The following is a 13258-nucleotide window of genomic DNA, read 5'->3' as shown; positions in this document are numbered from 1 at the left end:
CTGCATTTGCCTTTGCTGAAGGTTCTTCTCTGCCCAAATTCATGGGAAACCTACCCTGCAATCCACTATTCTGACCACCATTTCCAGATCTGACAAAGAGCTACCAGAGGTAAGCCCATCAATCAGTATGTGCAGCCATAAAAGTAGGTATGGAGCTTATCGCTAACAGAAGCTCTTTTTGAAGCTCTCTAACAAGTGGAGCAGAAGAGGCAACTATTAATCACTGCACAAGTGAGCTCCTGGGTGCTTAAAAATTACATTTGAGAAAGATCAGTCAATGTCTAATACAGCAAGAACTCAACTGTAGAACATCAGTAACAGATGTAAGCCAAATACAACAGAGTGAATCTCTGTGTGCTGTGTCCACATCATGTGATGTGTCCCAACAACCACACCACATGAAATGATGTCTGGACTAGTGTCCTTTAGATTCTCTGGGTAAGAAAAATAAAGACTGTCTCCTACCGTGTCACAGCAGACATTAACTACAACAGTGGAGGGGGAAAAAAAAAAAATCAAAAATTACAGTCTCAGTCAGCATGTTCCAGCACTTTTCTAAGCTTTTTTTTTATTTTGCTCATGTTTCAGCTTTCCTTGAGCTTCCTACAATAATATCCTTTGGTTACCTTCTAATGATATCAACATAATTCTAACAAATTAGTATTTTACCAGATGAAAACGAACCAAAAACAGGAATATGACCAGATGAATCCTCACCAGTCTGGCTAAAGCTAAGAAACAATGATGACTTATTCAGACTGTTAAGCAGAACTTGAAATACATTAATTGCTTGAACAAAAAGATTGGTCAAGTAAACCAAAGAGAATAAAAACAACACATTCACTCTGGCGGTGACACTATAAAACTATCCCACTAACACACAGACCTTTTTGTGAATGAAAGGAAACACAATTACCAAGACACGGTAACACTTCACTAGGTAGCACAGAAAGCAACGGGATCATTAGTCCAACAGATTAATTTCTAATAAAATATATTCAATGACAGTGTGTTTTGAAAACACAGATAGTCTGCACAGATGTAATTCTTATTCCCTCCCATTTTGGGATAACAATCTTCTCTCTAAACTTACTCATCTATTAGGATAATAGCTACAAGCATTCTAGTGCTTGCAGGCACAAAGGGGAGAGAAGAAAGCTGAAAGTAAGGAAAAGGTAAAGCTCTTCAAATTACTACACTCCCAAATATACATTAAAACCAACACAGTTACATCAAAAAGAAACACTTTTTAAACAAAATTTTAACTGATGTTTACTCTTATGTAAACAAAGTAAAGTAATTCAAGTTGGAACACAGATTCAGCTGACATCAACAGAATAACATGGTTTTGTGGCTGTTTTTATGTTAATAAGTATGCTTGGTTTTCTTATGTATCAACAGGACCACTTTTAATACCTACTACTAAGCAAAACAATCCATTCATAGTATATTTACTTACAGTACACTATCTTGACAAAGGAAAAAACAAGGACCAATAGCAAGAGTTTACATCATAATTTTAACATCACTGAACCTAGTCAAATGGCCAACTCAGAGAAATTCAAAAAACCTGCTTAGTATTTTCCAGGAAGCATGCTGTCCCAAAAGTAACAGAACTACAACAAAGTTTGATTACTCTGTTCTCTGTGTTTATACAAGTTATAATTTTCCTTTGTTTTTAAGGTTTCAGAAATTATTATGAACTGTCAGCACACATACTCAATGACTGATGAATATTTTATCCCATATCACGAAAGACGAACTGCCACTTCAATGACTGTACACAAATAAAACGAAGACTCAACACAAATCATCTAGGAGTCTACTTTGGCTCAGTGGCAACTGGGCAAGCACTCATGAATTTCATGCCTTTGGGAGATAAAACCCTCTCTGACTCCAAGAAAGACTGATTGTAATAACATTGTTTCAGTGCGACTACCACAAAGAAACAAAAGAAGAGGACACACACACAAAAAGGATCACTGGCTTGCCCGTTTTGTAAAAGATACGGAGAGATGAGAGACAAACAACGAAAGCAGCAGAGAGAACTAAATATGTATCACAGAATGAAGCAGAAAGCATTTAGTGATTTTTTCATATGAGGAAAGTGTATATGTACATATTTATCCATTTGTAAGCCTACACAGCAATATATATAAATGTCTACACACAGAAAGAGATCCTCTCACTCTCTCTAGTTTTCTACTCCTGACAATGTCATTCCAGGCAGGAATCCGAATACTGTTAAGGGTCCACATACCTACAGTAACAAAAAAGAAGTTAACACATAATGGCATACATGTTTCTTTACTGTAAAAGCGCATGGTGTAATCCACGGCATTTATAGGCTCAGCAATTTCAATACCAAATGCCTCCAATTCATAACTGAAGAGAATTTTTCTACTTGCCAGTCCTGAAAACCCACTCCAAGACTTGAAATTCCAGCTGGGATGTTTCTTATTCAGGTATCACTTCCATAAAGAGCTGCTACAACTGAAATTCAGCTAAGTCTAATGCTGGAAAACTCCTCCCTAAGGAGACTATCTTTTCCTTTTTTACTTCTTAGAACATCAAAAAGATAAACGGTTACATCAAGTAAATCTGTACAAAGAAACAAAATTCTTAGTACTAGCAGTCAATTCTCATTATCCCAAATGTCAAGAAAGTATGATAGTGCTCATAGAAATGGTACAGTCTAGCAGGCCACAAGAACCTGGTAGTGTACGTAAAAGTAACTGAAAAGACAAAAGGAACATAACTAAAAGGCAAAAATGGCCAACCAAACCATAAAATTAATGCTCTCACACTGGCAAGGAGTCAGCCCCAAAGCCAACTGTGAATAAAACCAGAAAAAACAATGAATGCCCCTTATAAAATTTTCATGAAGCGCCAAGGCATGCAGCAAGCTAGACAAGTTTCATAGGCAGTGTTACTATTAAGTAAAAACATGTCTTGAATTGGTGGGCCCAAAACTTTCAGTCAAGTACAGCCAGCAGATTCAGACAACAGGAACTAGACAACCTTCGGGCCTTACTCCCCAGCCTACTCTTTGGGCTCTAAAATGTCTGGAAACCTTTACAAAACAGGAGTGGTTACCACAAGCACTCTTAGAAAGGGAAGACATTCTGTGGCAAGACAAGCAAAGTAAGTATCTATCCTTCCAGTTTTTTCATGCAACAGTTGGGTCTACAGCTGACTGAGCTTGTGAAGATATAGGGCAGGTGAGATACAGCTCAGAATAAGCAGACCCAGCTGGTATCTTAACTAATCTAAGCCCATTTCTACAGGAGAATCTGCCCTGTCCATATTAGCTGTACTTCTGACAGTTTTATCACTCTGGAATCTCTTATATTAGTAAATGAATTACAGTACAAGGGTGCAGAGAACAGGTCCACCTTTAAGAAGAGAGCTGAAGAAGTGTGCAGTCAGCCTTTCCCAGGCGACAGCAAGGCAGCAGATCCTGAACTCCCCCTACTCAGAAGAGAGAACTACCCTGAGAAAGGAGGGCATCTGGACTCAATAAGAGTAAGCAGCCTTGAAATTCCACTGCTGGCTTTTTAGTTTCACAATGCTGCGACACACTGATTTGGCTAAAGAGATGGCATTAAATATTGAATATCCTTGTAATACATAAAACATAACTGCATATATGGCATGTACTATTCACTGCTATGCCATATATGGGATATGCTGAGACAATATTCAATCCTGCTTTAAAAAGTCTTTCAAATATTTCCACAATCCACTATTGTATAAGTATGCTTGAAAAGCAGGAAAGTATCCAAATATTAAAAAACAAAATAACACGTGGTATGCATTTATTTCATGTTTCTCATGAAGTCTATGAAGTCTCTCTCCTCAACCTGCCACACAGCCATACACTTTATAAAAAGGTATTTTTAGGTCTTCACAGAGGTGCAAAACCAACTTCAGTAAGAATAGTAGAGACAATTAGAAAAACTCCAGCATGTCCCCCTCTTTAAACTTGGGTACATTTGCAGCAGAAAAATACATAAGACCTAATGGATTCTCAGTCAACACTGTGTAAGAGTAAAAAAAATTATTTACAAGAGAGGGATAATAATTATAAAATAACTCAGCACTTACATCTACCCCAAGTAGGAGACACAAAGAATGGATATTTACTGAAGGAACAGTTTTGCACTGATGTGAAACAGATCACTTGTTTTTCCTACTTTAACTTTCTGCCATTAAAGAGATGGTCATTTTTTTCCTTTTGAAAAAACATTAGTACAAAAACACTTACGGCTTATGAATAACCAGCTTTACTAGCTTAGTTTGTGCCAGTTTTTGAGTTAGCAGAAGAAACATTTCACACATGTTCTCCAAGGATAATACATAAGCCAATAATCAAGGTGGTTTCACAGACAAAAGCACATCATAATTTAAAACAACTGGTAAGTCTCAAAATGGCATTCACTAGTGTATAAAGTTACAAACTTTTACAATTTTTTTCTGCTCCTTGTGATAGGGACATACGCTTAACCGCAAGGGACACCCCAGCACAAAAAATGACCATAAGGTGAAAGCTTGTCAGCCTTCTACCCATTCACAGCACAACCCTTTAACTTTTACTTGGCATTTATTATTTCCAAACCTTTTTCCCCCCTTGTGACAATAATGAAAATGCTACACAAATAAAAAGGCCATTCCTGTACTAACAAATGTCAGCTAGCCTGTCTAAAAACAGTAGTGACGCAAACTTGTCCCTTCAGGAACACCGAACAAAGCAGGCTATCTTGAGTTGTCCGTATAAGGAATATCTGCTCCCGATAAAAGGTCGAATATTTGAGAGTAAACTGAAAGCCTCTTTAAGGGGGAAAAAAAAAAAAGAGGGGAAGGCAGAAGGGCTAGTGAAAACAGAACACCACCTCATAAAAGGAGGCAAAGTAACACGCAGCGTTCGGTATATAAAATCCACCACTAAGGGCCTCGCAAGGAGGGGCTCTCAGCTCTCGCAGCTCCAGATCGGGAGAAGGCAGGAGGCCGCGAATCCTCCTCCCCATGGCTCTTCTGCCGGGGATCAGGAAATCCGGTGCCCGCTCCCGCGCACCTGGAGCGGCCGGCCGGCCTTACCTCTGCGTCCGGCGGAGCCGGCTGCTCCGCCGCAGGTGGGGCAACGTGAAGTTGGAAAGGAGCGTCCAAAAACTGGGGTCCGACATATCCATTGTCCTGCGCTGAAAAGCTCAAAAACTCAGAGCCATAATACGACGAGGAAGAGGAAGAAGGGACAGCAGTCCCGGGAGTTAGAGAGAAAGAGAGAGAGAGAGAGAGAGCGGGAAGCCCGCCAGCCTCCGAGGGGGCGGAAGGAGAGCGGAGGTAGCAGACAATTGGGACAGGCAGAAACTTTCCCGTGCGGCTTCTCCGCGGGCACCGCCCCGCCCCGCCCCGGCAATTGGCGGCCGCGCCGCTCCGCCCGCCCCCCGCGGGTCAGGCGGCACCGGGAGGGACCGGGACAGAGCCAGGGCAGGGCCCCCCACGGGTCAGGGGACACCTGGCAGAGCCCAGGGCAGAGGCCCCCGCGGATCAGGCGGCACCCGGCAGAGCCCTCCAGCTGCGCTCGGATCTGCCGGGCACCGCAAGCTAAAGACCACGGACGCTCTGTGCCCGCTACGTGTGTATCCATTGCCATGGCTTCATGCCTATCCCTGCAGAACTGACGGTACAGGTACTTAATTACCGTTTGTCACACTGGCTACCTCCCACTCCAGACACCAGGAGTTTGCTACCGAAAGCTGGGACACCTGCCTCCCTCCCCTGCCAGCTATCGCTTTTGGCAAAGCTATCCTGAAACACAAGCTGGCAAAAGAGGGGTACGGAAAGGCTCTGAGTACCTTTCCCACTCAAAATAGTGACCTAATCCCTAAGGTACTTTGACTCATTTCCTCCCCTTCCTCCTCCCAGTTTTCTTCCTTGGCTTCCCTCTTCGCCATTCCCCAGCTGCCTTCCAGCTCAGCTGGTTTGGTTCCTTGACTCCTCCCCCGTCACCGGCGCTCATTTTAGCCTCACGTGTGCTGACTGTTGTCCTCAGTCTTTTCACACCTAATTCCAGCACAACCCTTAAGCCCTCTCCTCTCTCCGTCTGCAGCTCTGTCTAGAATAGCATATTTCCTCATATCTCTGCAGTACGCAAATAAAAGTGTTTCTAAAATTACTTCTATATTGTCATTCTGTAATGCCTAACTCCAGCTGTTGGAAGCAATGGTGGTTAGGTACAGAAAAACAATTACCATGCCTTCAAAAAAATTAGGAGGTTTCTTTTGTGGTACTTAAAAATTTCTACTTGCCTTTTCATTTATCTGAGAGTCACATTTAAGGGACTTGATCACATTTATGGTTATGGAAACAATGCCGTAATTTTTGTGCTGAGACTATTTACTTATTTTACTGAAAGCAGGAATCCTGCATAATCTCAACATTGCAGGTGCTGTATCTTGGGAAAACACTAACTACTGTGACAGTTGGCAGCGCTGCACTCTAAACCTATGACACACAGTGTTTAAATCATCCACAGCTGTCTGTGCATAGTAGGAGGAAAATCACATAAAACAAAAGAAAAATCTGATGTAAACACAGATGAGTCCATCACTTGGGTGAAAGAAAACTCATGGGGCAGAATGCTGCAGCGCAGAGCTGGAAAGGCTCTCATGACACTTGGAATGAGACAGCTCTCAGGATACCAGCTCAGCATGTTTAACACAGCATTGCAATGTTAGCCCTCATTTTGAAAAGCCCAAAAAGACACACAGCAAAGGCAGAACGAGTGTTCTCCAACCAACTAAAACATGTTAATTTTTGGGGTGCAAAGGAACATTATCTTGGGATAGCTTTACAAGTCACAGGTACAGACTATCTTATTCAAGAAATGGGTTTAGACAGGCGTTTAGTAAAGTTACCACCACAGGCCTTAGTATAAATCCCAATAAGACAACATTTACTGACATGCCACAGTACACATCAGTTTAGCCTTTCTATGTACAACCAGAGATGATTACACCAAAAGCCAGTACACAGACCTAGATACTGCAATCTACATTTCATGATCTGAAAAGCTGGATTTTTGCAAAAGCAGAAAGGAGTGAAAAAATTCTAGGCAACAGCTTCTACTCATGTATATAGCAACAGGGAGTATTATATTGTTGTGGCTTAGGAATGGTGTTCCCCCGTTTAATGCTCCCACTGAGACTCTCCAAACCAGGTGCCACTTGCTTGCTCTCCCCTCCCCATCCGACCCCTGTAGCAGGATGGAGAGGAGAACTGGAGGTACAAAAGGTTCAGATAAGAACGCAGGTTCAATTAAGAACAATTTACTGTAAACAGCAGTGAGATAAGAAAATGAACAGTAACAGCAACAATATTAATGAAATAAGGTGCAAGAAACAAATGATTCACATGTAAGTTCTCACTCCCAAAAATACCTGACTGCTCCCTCCACCATATTACCTGATCCAGAAGGGACCCTCTCTCCCACCCCCAAAAACGTCAGGAGGTGGTACAGAACAACCTCCAGGTCTCAGCCATGCCCTCTCCTGGCTACTGCAAAAATTAACTCTGACCTGGCTGGAACCAGGGCACACATAATCACATCAGTGTCTCATTCTACATTCAATGCTTAACACTGTTCACTTCGAACAGTGGGTGGATGGTCAAATCCCTTGCAATTCCATCTCTAGACCTTGAACAAACTACTCACAAGCAACAGCTCCCCGAGTTGCTTGTGATGACCTGTAGATCCAAACATAATTTCACCATGGCTTTCTATGCACAGTTAGGTACACACACAGTCCTCCTACTCAGTCACACTGTTTGTAACACGAGCTTGAAAGCAAGGAGACTTAACTATTTTTCTCAAGTGCTTGCTGGACATAAGCATATTAAGGCATTACAGAGACTCCGACAAAGGAAATGAAGGGAGGAGCTGTGTGAGAAGTCCAGCATAGTCCCACAACAACCTTATACAAATTATAGACTTCATAAAGGGGAGCATAGTCCTTATATTTAAGAGCACAACATGTAAGTGATGGTGAAGACTTTGCAATGCCTGTCAATAAACAACATAGCTTCCAAAGTGGTGCCTGCAGTTGGTGACTTTCCATGACAGAAAAGCGCCTGATTTAAAAACGAACACATCATGGGAGAGTGAAGTTTTGCAAGCCTATCAGTATTACACAACTGATAACAGGACAGCTTGTCTCCCAACACAGTGATCTGAATCAGCTCAGTGAAGGACACCCCAGATCAGATAGAGTACAAGGGAAGCAGATGGAATGAATGGCCAGGCAGAGAGGCAGAGGCAGCTGGACCACTTCTTTTGCAGCAGCTGTCTCTAAAATTGGAGCTGCTTTCACTATCAATACTGATAGTGCTGCTTACCCTTCAGAAACACAGCCTCAACAGGCTCAAAGGATATACTGTGTCTTTAAGCCACTGCAATTTATTCACCTCCGCCATGTAGAACTGGACAAAAAAACCTGAACAATAAAGATGATAATGTTAAAAAATATGAAAACCTGAAGTTATTAAGAACAGATCTATGTCATATTGATAAATGCATACTTGACAATTACCTACAATTTTCCTGTAACAAAATGTTACTGGCATGTTCAGCAACTTTCCCTCAGTATCCAATTAATACACTGAATTCTGCAGTTGTCAAAAATAAATAAAACACAGCAGCTAAGAACCTGCAAGCTAGTCCTTAATGGGATTTTTTGCTTAAGTTTTCAGCTGTATAGCCACTTGCAAAACAAGCAGCAACTCAGGCCACTTCATCTCTTAGGAGATGTTTTACTACATAAATAGGATGATGACTTCTATTTATCACAAAGAATTACATAAGCTAGCATATAACAAAACAAGTGAAAAGAATCATTAAATTTTCCCTTTCATATTCACTTGTGGATAAAAAACATCACACAAGTCACACAAGGTGACTAATCTACCCTTGTTTGGAAGAAAATTAAATTTTCAAAAGTAAGCTTATAAAAGGCATCCTTAGAAAAGTCTAATTTCTAAATGTCGACACTTACTTCCAGTACTTAACAGCAATAAAAATTCTTCCCCAGAAACATCTTATTGTATAACACTGATCACTGATTTTAAGTACCACAATGAAATACTTTGAAAGTTGAAGGTGTATCTTTAAAACCACAATGCAATACGAATACTAAATCAATATTTTGCGTATAATATTCCAATGCAAAAGTTATCTAACCTACCATCTTCACACTGACAATTACACTAATATGCACTGGAATTTTTCTAAACATATGAAAACCTTCTGGAATCACTGCCCAAAGGCATTACCAGAGTGCTCATGTCTCATCAGTTTTATAGCAAGATGTACACTGAATGCAGTTCCCCAGCAACAGCACAGACAATAAAGATCCTAAGACTTGTAAAATCCTAATAGTATAGGCCTCATACTGAAATAGAAGGATAAGACTGTGAACCAGGAAAGAAAAACGGTTGCCTTAATGCACCTTTTCCATTTTCATGGGCTAGGAAGATTATGAAATCACATCTTTTCGCAACAAACAAATGCTTCTCAGTTCATCAACATCTTAGAGGAATGTTAGATGAGAACTGAGCTCACAGATCACTTGAGAGGAGTTTGGTTTTGTTTTTGAGCCTTTTTAGTCAGATAGTTATTATCCAATGAGTAACAAAGGAACTGGCAAAACTGCTCATTCAATTATTGCTACTTTCAAAGTGTCTTGGAATAGCTCAGTTTTACAACAATGGAACTAAGCTGTCATTTCATAACACTCCTTTAAAAGGACAAACAGGATATTAGCTGCTGTCAGTAGTGAATTCAGGTATGGTAACTTCCTTACTGTCACTAAACACAGTTTCACACAGGAAACAATTCTATCCAAACAGATCTTATTTCAAATAAGATTTCCAGTCCAGTCAATAACCATCTCAGCTGACAAAACACCGACACATTTGTAAAACATTCAACTCATCTCCTCACAATGTTTTAAGTTAACTATCACAATACAAAAATTTATGTGTGATAAGGGAAACATTAAAACTCACCTACAGATTTGAAAAAGTAACTGGACACTAACCATTTCTAGTGGGTCATACAGGGTTATGTCTTTTGTTAAATACAATTAAATGCGCTATCAATGATCTGGAAAAAATTATGATAACCTTTCTAGCAAACAACACAAAAGAGGTAAGTAATCACAGGAATAAGACAGTTTATCACTGGATAAAGCACCCTTGTTTGAACAACATGCATCATTAGCCTTGATAGCCATCAAGTCGTATCAAAGCACAAAAACACCCCACAGATCTCAAAGGTCATAAAAAAGTCAGGAGTTCAAAAAAAAAAAAAAGTTATAATGAAATCGGAACTATAGTGTGCAACTTGAAAAATGTCATTTATTTCACTTAGTCAAGTCTGCTCGAGAACCTTGGTTGTTTAGAATGTGTATCCCCAGCAAGAAGATATTTTTGAAAGGAGACAACTCATAAGAATAGCAGACGCCATCAAACTCCCTCACAGATACTAGAGTTAGGGGTTCAATCTGCAGCAGTCAGACAAAAAAGCAGTTTTAAATTCCTTTAATTTTACCCATTGTAAGACAGTGTGATTTCCTATCACTGTAAATCTTATATATGTCTTTCTATCTAAAAAATTAATCAACTTCAAATAAGCATTGGAGGGTGGATTAAAAAAAAACTCTAGACAAGGTCTACAGCCTATTTTATATATGATGTCAAAATAAAAGATCTCATTGGTCTATTCAGTCCTTTAAATGCAGTAATTATTATTATTACTACTCTTACTTACAAAAATTGAAATCTTGCCTCCCCTAGTGGTTGATGTTTAGTACCTTCCAGTGAATGCACATGATTTTCACTGTGGGACATACATTGTAAAAATAAGTTGAAGAAATCACAGCAAGGAAAGAAGTATTTTGTGGGTGTATAATGTATGTCTGCCAAATTTCTAAGTTTTCTTAGATTCATTTATAAATACACATAAACACTATTACTCTAAACACTTCTGAAGCAGTGTGCAAAATCCTAAAAAATCTCCCACAGCTCTAGCTTATTATAGCTTATTTAACAGAAACACCTTTCGGAAAAGCAATGGTCCCACATCACTTCCAATTTCCGAAAGGTTCTAAAATTATGCACAATGTATTTGGAAGTTAAATATATTGTGTATCCATCTGCATCAGGCATCAGAATTCACATCAGACAATGCTGCTTTTATTACAACATTTTGCTGTCTGTAGTGGAATGAGCCAACCATGCTAACAACCATGCTACCTATTTGCTTTGGACCTAGAGATTGCCTTCTCCTTCTGAGCTAATTTAGCAAACAGACTAATGAGGAAATGTAAAAGAAGTACTTCCCAATTTTATCAATGGATTTACATTTATCTTGGCAAGCAGAGAAGCATTACTACATTTCACAAGTGCTGCTTTATGTGGTAAGCAAGTCCAGAAAGGGAAACAGAAAATATCTAATAAAAATGTCATAATTTTCCATATACTATGGTGCTTGGATCTTGACTTTATTATCAAAAATACCAGGGGATGGCAGGAGGAATACTGTACTAAGTATCTAGTATTATCCCATCCTGCTTCATTTGTTCTTCAGTACCTTTTTGCCAGCACTTAGCAGCATCCTAAGAGGATCACACCATTTTTTCAAATCAGTAATTTACCATTTTTGTGGTTGCAGTACCACTGATACAAATGTAAAGGTAGCTGTGTTGTCTAACAAATATGCAAAGAGCCATAATGAAGTTTTCCACGATGTTATAGGTTATAAATCTGAGAGGGGAATTTTTCTTTCCCTTCTTCCCCGTAAGAGAAACAGAGTTTCGAATAGGGAAGGGGGAAGGGAGGTAATTAGCCTTACAAAGGAATTAGCTCCCAGACTGCATTCCTCGCTGATGGACCATCAGAGAGGCGGGGGGAGAGAGGAGGTGCTGGCTCTGTTCACAGGGGAGAGGGTCAGACGGCGGAGTTGGCTCTGGGAGGGAGACAGGGGTCTGCGTGCAGGCATTTGGGGAGAGGGACTGGGATCTGGTTTTTTTGGCTTCTCATCCTGGTCAGCTCGGACTGCTGGCTTCGACTTGCCTTGTTGTCCCGCTCCCCAGATCTCCTGTGTTTCATCAGAGAGTTTGCGTGCCCGCGGGAGAGAAGGGAGGAGTTTTGAGATGCCGTCACCTGGGACAGCAGTGAGTCCCGTGAGAGTGGACTGCTTCCCTTCCCTTTTTCCTCCTACTGAGGGAAGGGTCCCCCATTTCCTTCTCGGCTTCTCCCGCGGTCCGGGACCGCCCCCCCCCCCATCCCTCTCTCCGCGTGGTGAGCGCCGGAGCCCAACAGCGCCCCCTGCCGGCCACGACAGAGAACTGCAGGCCCTGCACCTCCAGCGATCCAACAGCGCCCCCTGCAGGCCACGGTTAGGACTGCGCTAAAGGACAGAGAAGTATTCATCCAGACCTTTTTTTTTTTTTTCCCCCCCTAGGATTACTGTCTAGGTTTTTTGTGTTCTGTTACTGTTTTTGCCAACATACGCTCATGGCTGGGCTTCGCAGACGAAGACTTGGAAAGGCTCTATCCACATTTGTTACAGGCACGCTGGTGACTTATGAGGCCAATACGTGACAGACATATCCGACTGCAAAAGGCACAGCAGAAAGACTCCTTAGATGGTGTATGCTGCAAGACACGATTCTTTCTGCGTTGCCTTTTCTCCTCGAGAGTGATCCTGCGTGTGTTCTCAAAAGCATCAGCAGCGTTACAGATGGTGTGTCTCCAGACCTCCCGGTTGGAGGCCAGAGTAGACCAGTTATGGTGATCAATATGGCCAAGGCTGAGATGTTTCAGGAAGTTCTTGTATCTTTTCTTCGGGGCTCCTCTCTTGCGGCAGCCAGTGGCAAGTTCACCATAAAGCAGGACAACATACATATATCTTTTAATAAAGGGTTGTTATTTCTTCTGTTTTTTCCACACTTCCTCAATTAAAGCCCCCTTAATTTTGAATTTACAATTGCTGAGAGAGAGGAGTTTGGTCTATCTCATAACTCATCCTCTTAAGCAAACATTCCAGTCTCTTCAGACTGAGACACACAGTTTTGGGCATTCATGTGAAACAATGACACCCTTAAGAGACCTATCTTATTGCAGTAGCCCAGACCACATACTGACACCATCATATTTTATCAAGCACCTTTTTAAAATAACAGCCATAGCCTATGTGGTA

General features: G+C 41.0%; 1 protein-coding gene across 10 annotated transcripts in view; it reads right to left on the bottom strand.

Moving 5' to 3' along the window:
* Positions 1 to 13258, bottom strand: part of MAST4 (microtubule associated serine/threonine kinase family member 4) — a 300551-nt gene that overhangs the window by 101714 nt on the left and 185579 nt on the right. For 2 of the 10 annotated variants that reach the window (XM_027634978.1, XM_027634979.1), the window contains exon 1: positions 5098 to 5323. The exons of the other annotated variants lie outside the window; for them this stretch is intronic. In XM_027634978.1, the coding sequence (XP_027490779.1) occupies positions 5098 to 5189 (92 nt within the window). In that variant the 5' untranslated portion in view covers positions 5190 to 5323. Of the gene's footprint in view, positions 1 to 5097; positions 5324 to 13258 lie in introns of those variants that run through there. 10 annotated transcript variants of the gene reach the window in all.

Source organism: Corapipo altera, unplaced genomic scaffold (genome assembly GCF_003945725.1).
Source record: "Corapipo altera isolate COAL_440 unplaced genomic scaffold, ASM394572v1 61411, whole genome shotgun sequence".
NCBI lineage: Eukaryota > Metazoa > Chordata > Aves > Passeriformes > Pipridae > Corapipo > Corapipo altera.
Note: the sequence above shows the minus strand (reverse complement) of the source record. Positions and strands in the feature narration are given on the sequence as shown.